At 36.9% G+C, this 9,951-nt stretch overlaps 1 protein-coding gene across 1 annotated transcript; it reads left to right on the top strand.

Annotated features, from left to right (window-relative positions):
* Positions 1 to 3,565: 3,565 nt before the first annotated feature.
* LOC105057789 (kinesin-like protein KIN-14J) lies at positions 3,566 to 9,146 on the top strand. Its single transcript, XM_073248495.1, has 13 exons — positions 3,566 to 3,775; positions 3,857 to 3,907; positions 4,217 to 4,281; positions 4,397 to 4,484; positions 4,584 to 4,955; positions 5,368 to 5,647; positions 5,776 to 5,937; positions 6,112 to 6,327; positions 6,435 to 6,472; positions 6,666 to 6,829; positions 6,911 to 7,024; positions 7,228 to 7,269; positions 7,433 to 9,146. The coding sequence occupies exons 1-13, from the start codon at positions 3,676 to 3,678 to the stop codon at positions 8,288 to 8,290; spliced, it is 2,550 nt and encodes an 849-aa protein (XP_073104596.1). The 5' UTR covers positions 3,566 to 3,675; the 3' UTR covers positions 8,291 to 9,146.
* Positions 9,147 to 9,951: the final 805 nt, after the last annotated feature.

A 9,951-nucleotide genomic window follows, 5' to 3' on the forward strand; every position in this document is an offset into this window, starting at 1 on the left:
AATGTATGATATTTAAAGAATAATGTTCTCGTGTGTGGCTTAATGCTTTTGTGAGTAAAGCTTTGCTCATCTAGTGGGCATGTTTGTGCAATAAAATAGAAGTACTTATCATGCTAACTGCTTCCACCACTCTTGTCAAGAACGATCTTTTTCTCTTTTCTTCTTTTTTTGGGGTTTTGTAAGAACAGTCAATCTACCTCTTTTTCCAAACCCTCGCCACATCATCTTAGAACATGGTTAAATAGAAGGAATGAGATGATAATATATGGTGTATATAAAATAAAATATAAAAAAGATAGTTTAAGAGAGAAGAAAAGAAAAGAAAATATGTGGAGTAAGAGGAAATGGAATGATATTATGCAATATATATGAAGTAAAATTTGAGAAGATACCTTAAGAGAGAAAAAAGGTTAAAAGAAAGAAAATCTCTTGTGACCCTCTTCTCTCTCCATCCACAATCAACCATCTCCATCGTTGGCATACTCATCGATCTCCACCATCATTCATCTCCTTCGATCTCTATCTACTACCATTCACTAGACTAAAGATATCTCTCACCAACCACCATCTACCACCTCTAGCAATCTTTACTACCACCAACTGCTATTGATGATTTACGCCACCATCAATCATCACCATTGATAATCTCCACTACCATCAATGATGACCATCACCACCTACCATTGTTAGTGATTTCCATCAGTACCCACTACCAATTACTGTCGATGATCTCTATTACTACTAACCATCCATTGCTGTCGATAATCTCTACCACCATCCACTATCCTACCATCACTAATGATTTTTTCTTCCACCTACCACACCAATAAACTTGACCATCACCATCATTTTCAATGATCTTTATCCAAATTTACGTCCTCCAATAATCTTTACTACCATTTATCAATATTAATAATCTCTACTATTACCCATCGATAATCTCCATGACCACCTACCACTGTCAACAATCTCCACCACCATCCATATCTACAATCTCTACCATCATCTACCACCATCAATAATCTTTATCATCACTTACTATCACTTATGTTCAATATTACTCACAATTATTAATAATTTACACCACCATCCACAAATACCAATAGTGGTGGTAGAGGTTCTAGATGATGCAAAAATATAAACTAGCTAATGCACGAAAAATTATTGTCAATATTATAAGAAGATGATGCACATATCATAAAATATCAATGCATATTCCACATGCTCAATTTTGCCATAAGATTTGTTTGTTATATTTAAAATTATGCAAATAATCTCCAATCTCATCCTCTATTGAAGTATGTGAACCAATGATTAGGTACGTACAAATCACTTATTTTAAATACTCACATTAACAATTTATAATGTATGATTTTTTTTTTAAATGTGCATTAGCTAGTTAAAATATATTTGCATCAGCCGTCATCCAAGGAGTGAATCACCACTAAAAATATGTGCATTGCCTATTTGAAATATATACACCAATAATTGAGCATGCAAGGATCCTCTATTCAAAATATACATGAATAACTAATAATATGTGCATCACTTTTTTAGAACATGTGCATCAAATTCATGGCATCAGCTATTTAAGATATGTTACTAATTTGAAGTATGTACATCAGCTATTATCTAATGAGCATTTTTTTAAAATGCATGTATCAGTTGCTTAAAGTATGCAAATTTAACCTTTTAATGTCTTATAATGGATTTATCAACTATTAATTCAATGAGTGCATTACCTGTTTCAAAAGTATGCATCATCTATCTAAAATATGTGCTCAGTAATTGAGCATGTGATCATCCATTTTAAGTAGATAAATTGTTTATAATATACGTATCACTATCTTCAAAGATTTGCATCAAATTTCAATGCATCAGCTTTTTTAAATGCCCAAATCATCAATTTAGAATACATGCATTAGCTATCATCTAGTATGCGCATCATCCTTTTAAAATATATGCATTAGTAGTCTCCACCATCACCATTGATATTTGTAGGTAATGAAGATTGTTGGTGGTGGTGGATGGTGGTAAGCAGTTGGAGGTAGTGATAAAAAGTCAATGATAGTGGGTGGTATTGGAGATTAGCAACAATATTGATTGATATGGAAATCATTGGTGGTGATAGATGGTGGATGGTGGTGGAGATCAATGATTATGATAGCACATGAGGATGGAGTTCTTTGGCAATGGTAGATGGTGGCAGAGATCGATGAGATGATGGTGGATGGCAATGGATGGTCCACTACCATTATATACACTTGTATATGGTAATATATCTAGGTGATAGCAGATTGTGATGGAGGTCATTGATGTTGGCTAATGTTAGAAATTATTAGCATGGTTATGGTGAAGATTCTAAACAAAGATGGTGATAGAAATCAATACTAGTGATAATACGTGATAATAGAGATTTTCGATGATGGTGGATGGTCATGAAGATTGACAATGATGATAGTTCATGATGGTGAATGATGATAGAAATCTTTTAGTAGTTTTTTGATAGAAAATAATGATGATAATGGTTAGTGGTAATGGAGATCCTTCATGATGGTAGGGCATTAGTGGAGATCAACAATGTTGATAGTAGCTAATAGTTATAGAAAAAATTTATAACAATGAGTGATGATGGAGGTTGATAATGGTGGTCGTGGATGGCAAGAGAGAAGAGGCATAAGACATTCCTCTTTCCCTCCCTCTTTTTCATATTTTTTTCCTTATATTTATTTTATTTATCCATATATTCTCATCTCACTCTCTCTTTCACCCATATTATGAGATGACATGGCAAGAGACATTTAGATCCAAAAATTTGAAATATAGGTTTTTTATGAAAAATAGTCATTTTACAAAAAAAAAAAAAAAAATTGGCAAAAGGCATGCATTATATCAAAAAGGAAGTATTTTTTTTTATGAAGCTCAAATGCATAATGCAAATTTACTGTTGAAAAATCCATGTTATCTCATGGAAGAGAGCATCAAAGAAAAAGAGAAAATAGGGGAAAGAAGTAAGAAAGTTAAAGAATCAGATAAGAGAAAATATTTTCTAAGATATAGTTAAAAAAATAAAAAATTTCTCTCCTCGTTCCAGTAATATTATTATGCTACATCATCATATATTTGATGGCCCCTTGCTAATAGGATGCTGTCCAAAATTCATTTTCTCCATTTACCATTATCCTTTTTCATTTCTTTTATTTATTCAAAATTCTTTCATTAGCCATTCTCTAAAAATTTAAAACTCACTCATCTTATCTAAAAATCTATCTTCAATCAAAGATCTACTCAGTCCCCAATTCTCTATAAGAATTTTTTTTTTAATGATTAAAAATTCTTACTTAAAATGCTTTCAAGTTTCGTTTTACTAGTATTTTGTTAAAGATTATTACAGCACTCGGAAAAAAGAGGAAAAGAAAAGTCGCAGGCTGCGTTTAAAGGAATCAACGAATACTGAATCTCAGCCGTCGGTTTGTGATATGCAAATCCAACGGTCCATTCCCATCAAAATTTCAAAAAGCGAAACGGTATTAAGAACCCCCGATCCCCCATTTGACCGTTAGAACTCTCTCTCTGCTCTCTCTCTCTCTCTGCTCTCTCTCTCGTTTCTAAGCTCTGAGGAGGGTTTTTCCTCTGCCCCTTGGGAGCATCGGAGGATTTTTCGAACCACAAGGGATGGGCGAAGAAGCTTTGCCGGCGATGTCCCCACTGCGACCCTTCGAAGCAGAAAAGAAATCGGTGGAAGAGAACTCCAACCCCCTTCAAGAAGTCCAAGGTTTCGATCCATCACTTCCTTATTTCCTTTTTTTATTTTCTTCTTCTTGCACTGATCTGAAATTCTTGTGATCTCCTTCAGATCAAACCCTAGAAAACCACTCTGATTCCAGCGTTGATCGCCCGGATCAAGGTATGATTCATCTCCCTTTCCTTTCCAATTAGAAAAACCGCATTTTTTCAGAAGTAGTTTAGATCTAAGTTGCCTGAGATCCCTTCCAGGTCGAACCCTAGAAACCCCCAACCTTTCTCTTTTATGGAGTAAAGTTTCGATTTTGTGGTCTTTGTTTCTTCTATTTAAATTTTCTGACATCGAAAGTTCAAACCCTAGAAGGTACCTGCCTCATTTCAGAAATGAAAAATTCGAGATTGTTCTTGTTAAAAGATACCTTTCCAATTATAATTTTGATGGGTTAATTGTGTTTCTTGCTCTTTCTCTCAGATTGGAAGCCAAATCCGTCAACTGACTCCAAAGAGATGGAACAAGAATTAAGCAACATTGTCCAGGTGATTGATCTTCTCTCCTCAGTTACTTCCATCATGTATTTCTCATTTTCCCTTTTTTGAGATATATATATCTTGACTCTTGAGTCCCCTTTTAAAATTCTCTCTCTCATTCCAGACACTGAAGGATGATGATTGCCTCATTCCATCTCCTATTCTGAAGGGAATTTCTGGCCCTGATCTCTCTTCTGCTCTTCAGTTTCTTGGTATACCGGCCACTTGCTATTCTTTTTCTTGAAGGACTAGTAAAGTTTTGGTTGATCACCTACTAATTTGTGTAAATTATAATTTTCTCTCTTGTATAGGGACAAAGTACAATTTTCTGATGAAAAAACACCAAGCACAGATTGAAGAACTTGAAACACTACGGTCTAATTGTGAAACACTAAGGAATAAGTGCCTTGAGGAGTGTGAGCCTAAATATGAGACCTTGAAGAAGAAGTACACAGAGGAATGTGCTGAAAGGAAGCGCCTGTATAATGAACTGATTGAGCTGAAGGGCAACATTAGGGTCTTTTGCAGATGCAGGCCACTGAGCTTGGAAGAGATCTCTAAAGGTTATTCTTCTGTGGTAGAGCTCGACCCCTCGCAGGATACTGAGTTGCAGATCATCTGTTCGGACTCCTCGAAGAAGCAGTTTAAATTTGATCATATTTTTGGACCTAAAGATGACCAAGGTGATGATTGTTATGTGTATGATTAAGGTAGCATCCATATGAATCGCAGGATTCATATGGACACCTACAATGGAAGAATAAATAGAGAATACTTGTAGAATTTCTCATGGTTCTTGGCTTCGTGCACTGCTTTATGTTAACTAGCTACCTTGCCTTTTTCTTTCCAGTAGATCTTGATTGGTTATCATAGTCATTGCTTGAACAACAACTTAAGTAGAGATTATTTCCAGTAGAGATTATTTTGTATGAAAAGAATGAGCAAGGAAGAAAAGTTACCCTTAAAGGTTCCTTGAATAACAACTTCACTCCTCAGAGAGAATTTCTATGCATAAATAAAGTCAGGATCTCCTACTTAGCTTCAAATGTTCAGTATAGAATTTTAATCTAATGATTCATATTGTTGTGTGTGCAGAGACTGTCTTTGCGGAGACATTTCCAATTGTGAAATCAGTACTAGATGGGTACAATGTGTGCATTTTTGCATATGGGCAGACTGGTACTGGGAAGACATTTACAATGGAAGGGACCCCAGAGAACAGGGGTGTTAACTACAGAGCTTTGGAGGAATTGTTCAGGAGTTCCATGGAAAGAAGCTCCTTGATCAGATACCAATTTTCTGTGAGCATGTTGGAGGTCTATAATGAGAAAATCAGAGATCTTCTAGCAGACAATGCAGATCAACATGCGAAGAAGTAAAAAATTCCTTTCTTGTGCTTGAAAATATTAAGGAGTTCTTGATTGTTATCTGTACTAATTCTATAATAGCTGAAAATAAGATTATAATTTAATTGTGGTTTTTTTTTCCATAAATTACATGCAGATTGGAGATAAAGCAAGGGGTAGATGGAGCACAGGATGTGCCTGGATTGGTTGAAGCTCAGATATGCAGCATAGCTGAGGTGTGGGAGAAGCTTAAAACTGGAGCAAGAAACAGATCAGTTGGATCAACCAATGCCAATGAGCTCAGTAGCCGTTCTCACTGGTAATGTTCTGTTGCTTTTTTGAAATCTATTTTAACATCCATCAATAGGCCTGGTTTCTGTACCTGAATTTTCTCTCTTACTGATTAATAGTGAAGATTCATACCAAAACTAGGCTTGTTGTTTATGAGTGTTGGACGCTAGCTCTCATCATGACCACATTACCTTCTTTGCAGCCTGGTTCGGGTTACCATCAAGAGTGAGAATTTGGTGAGCGGGCAGAGGAGCAGGAGCCACATGTGGCTTGTGGATTTAGCTGGAAGTGAACGTGTTGCAAAGATTGAAGTTGAGGGAGAGAGGCTGAAGGAGTCCCAGTTCATCAATAAGTCCCTCTCAGCATTAGGAGATGTTATCTCTGCTCTTGCCTCAAAGAACCCCCATATTCCTTACAGGTCTCTCTCTCTCTCTCTCTCTCTCTCTCTCTCTCTCTCTCTCTCTGTGGGTGTGTGTGTGTGTGTGACTCTAATTTAACTCCTTGCTCTTTTGTTCAAAAATGTAGGAACTCAAAGCTTACCCATCTGCTCCAAAGCTCTCTTGGTAAGACATTTATCTTTCTTAAAATCTTGTTACCAACAGAGCTAATAATATGGCCAGTTTGCAGGACAATATTTTTTCTTACAATGCATAATGTTTGCTTTGATATATCTTCTTCTGTTATTCATTTTTTCATGTTTGGGATGACAAAATAATGCATACACATTGAATATAATGGCAATGTAAATTACAACAGGAGGAGATTGCAAGACTCTTATGTTTGCACAGATCAGTCCAAGCTCTGCAGATTTGGGAGAAACACTCTGCTCATTAAATTTTGCCAGTCGAGTCCGGGGAGTTGAGCATGGCCCTGCCCGTAAACAATCAGATCCAGCAGAAAGTTTCAAGCTTAAACAGATGGTGGTTCTTATATGTTATAATGAATTGAGAGGAGGGATTTGATTTAAGTTAAGATAACTGATCTGAATTGTTTTTGTGCAGGCGGAGAAGCTCCGACAAGAAGAAAAGGAATCAGCAAGATTAAATGAAAGCTTGCAGTTGATGCAGCTCAAATATGCATCACGGGAGAATGTCTTTAAGAGTCTTCAAGAAAAGGTAATTTTACAATGAAAGAACCAAATTCAATTTTAAGTTGTTTTAAATGTTACCATATCAACCTTCTGTCACTGATGGAAGGATCACTTGAAGTGAATCTCATGTATCTTTTATTAACTTGTATGGACGCACAATTAAGTTTGTTTTTTCCCTTTTCCTGTATAAATGTGCTAACGACAGCCTTTGAATATTTCGATCTGCAGATCAGAGATGCTGATCAAACATGCAGGAATTATCAACAAAAGGTACATTACCGACATCAAAACTCAGAAAAAACAACTTCATACGTGCAAATTTTATGCTGTTCCCAAGTTTCTCAATGAGAAATTCTCAGGCTCGGCATATTATATTATAGAATTCTTGCTCCAAAAAGTGTAAATTGAGGGTTATTTGGCTTCATGGTGGCAGGTTAGAGACCTCGAAAACCAACTATCTGATGAGAAGAAAGCTGCCAGAGATGCTGCTAAATTCTCCAAGCCACCACTTGCTCCCATCAAGCAGCGACCACCTTTGGGCAGAATCACAAACCGTTTACCACCTTTGGGCAGAATCACAAACCGTTTACCACCTTCAGGTCCTCGCAGAAGTAGCACCGCAATGGCTCTCCCAGTACAAGATAAAGAGAACATTCTTTCAAAATGTAAAGCCTCTGGTATGGACCCAACAAAACCTCTCAACAAAGCACGGAGGATATCATTGTCCCCTGTAGTCCGTCATATACCAGTGCAAACCAAGAGGAGGGCCTCCATTGCTACCTTGCCAAATGAAGCAGAAAGACATCAAGCATTGCCTGAAACACGACAGGATCAGATAAGTGGCACCATTCAAACTTCTCAGCTGAGACTCCCAAGGAGGAGATCAGTGGCAGCATTTACTTCAATTCCAGGAACACCGCGAGCAGCAGTTACTCCAGAAGCAAAATGGAAATTTGATGGTACTGCATCCAGCAGCAAGTATTCAAGCCCAACTCATGTGCAGCCACTATGGAAATCAAAGATTCCAACCATTTCTTCACCCCGGCAAAGGCTTCGACTTATTTCAAGCCCTGCCAATTCAAGCAGTTTTAGGAGTGCACAGCAAGCAGTCAGCAAGTTGTGTTTTAGCGTGCAGAAAAGAGTGATTGTTGGCTCGCCGGTTAAACCAAAGCATGCCATGCTTCCAGGATCACTTATCTTTAGCCAAGCTCTGCGGGAAAAGGAAATTGTTGGAAGACTGGGGACTGCTCAGAGAATTTTGTGCAAGAACAGAAGAAAGTCTGTTATCTAGAGCATTTCTTATGGGTTGCATGAAGATTTTTCTTCTCAAATTGATATTGTTAACGGAACCAAAGAGTATGCAGTTCTCCTCGGATACCTGTGCATGAGCTTTTTGGTTGTATAATGTAATGTTACAGAAAGCATACATCCAGCATTCTTTCAATTGTCTAATAGCTTGGTAACTTAAAGCCCTTCACATTGGATTCTAGTCTCCATGTACGTTTGATTTATGATATTGGTGAGATTTGGTTAGAGTTGCCTTGCAACTTTTATTTCAATGGTTTTGGTGGTCCTTACCTGCCTGCTGTTAGAAACCCTGATAGTTTCATACATAAATTTCAAAACCTTTTTGTATAAATGCACAGCAGAACACATCCAGATTAATTCTTAATCTAGCATGCAATAGATCAAATCTATAAACTATCCATGCATGGATATTATGATATAAAACATAGCATGTATAATCTAAAATTTAAAAATCATAGATCGCATCTATACTGTAGATCATATCTACTATAAAACAAAGATTAGATCTCAATATCTTAGTGCAGGCTAAACTTTACCGCAGTTGATGATCGTGGGTTTGAAGGTTTCTTGAGACATACATGTGTCTGGCTTCCACAGGTATCCACACGAGGCTCCGATCCGATCAAAGGTCTGATGTACTCTCCAGGATGCTAGCTCCCTTGCAAAGTTCCACTCCTGATGGCTAATCTGGCTTCTTCTTCAGATCTCTCGAACTTTTCCAGGAGGAGAAGACTTAGAAGGAGAAGAGGTAGAGAAAGACACTTGAGAACACTTTCTCTCTTCCAAAACCCACGCCTAAACTAAAGCCCTAGAGCCCAAGGACTTTCTTCTCGGCAATATGGAGTCGTCCAACCCTTGCACACGCCAAACCCTATTTTCTCTCCCGAAAACACGATGGGGTATCAAATATCTCACGATAATCTTCTCTCAATTTTAGCGCTAAAATAGAGAGCTCTTTATGGTCGGTGTCCAAGGTGGTTTGGATGAAAACAAATTTTTATCGTTATAAAGATTAGTTTCAAATTTGAATTCAAATCAAGTTTGAATTCAAACATGAAACCAACCTTATCCTTATCCAAGAGGAGAGAAAAGAGCAGGCGACAACACTCATTTTAGCATGCAAATCCTCACGCCAAAATCAGATTTGCATGAGGAGTTGGTGTGGAGACTTGGGTAGTTGGCGTATGAGATGAGTTTAATCCAATTTGGACTTAGGGTTCATCCAATTTTAGTCCAAACCAAATCTCATTTAGTTAGATCTAAATAGATGAATGAACCTAATCAAATTAGGTGTCAAATCAGATCCTAATCCAATTAGGATTTAATTGAACTCACATCAGAAATCAAATTTTCTTGCAATTGAGTTATCTCATAACTCAATCAGGCCAAATCCAATCTAAGTCAAATTGAATCTAATTCAATTAGACTTGATTCGAGCCTCATTGCTTAATCAAATTGAGCCAATTAGTAATTCAATTACTTAATCCTCCTATAATTTACTAACTCTAATTGAATTATTGTATTATAATTTTTGCATAAAATTAATTATCAATCACATCGACAATTATACCCTTCTACAATATATAATCGTTGATCAACCACCTAATCAGATAAGAAACTCTTTTGTGTGTAACCTCATAGGTT

Source organism: Elaeis guineensis, chromosome 14, assembly GCF_000442705.2.
Source record: "Elaeis guineensis isolate ETL-2024a chromosome 14, EG11, whole genome shotgun sequence".
NCBI classification, from domain to species: Eukaryota; Viridiplantae; Streptophyta; class Magnoliopsida; order Arecales; family Arecaceae; genus Elaeis; species Elaeis guineensis.

Excerpts from the sequence above, each read along its gene's own strand:
- LOC105057789 (XM_073248495.1), top strand. The coding sequence starts at position 3,676 with ATGGGCGAAGAAGCTTTGCCGGCGATGTCCCCACTGCGACCCTTCGAA. Across the intron at positions 3,776-3,856 it reads CCCCCTTCAAGAAGTCCAAG|ATCAAACCCTAGAAAACCAC; the intron begins GTTTCGATCCAT and ends GATCTCCTTCAG. Across the intron at positions 5,648-5,775 it reads GCAGATCAACATGCGAAGAA|ATTGGAGATAAAGCAAGGGG; the intron begins GTAAAAAATTCC and ends AATTACATGCAG.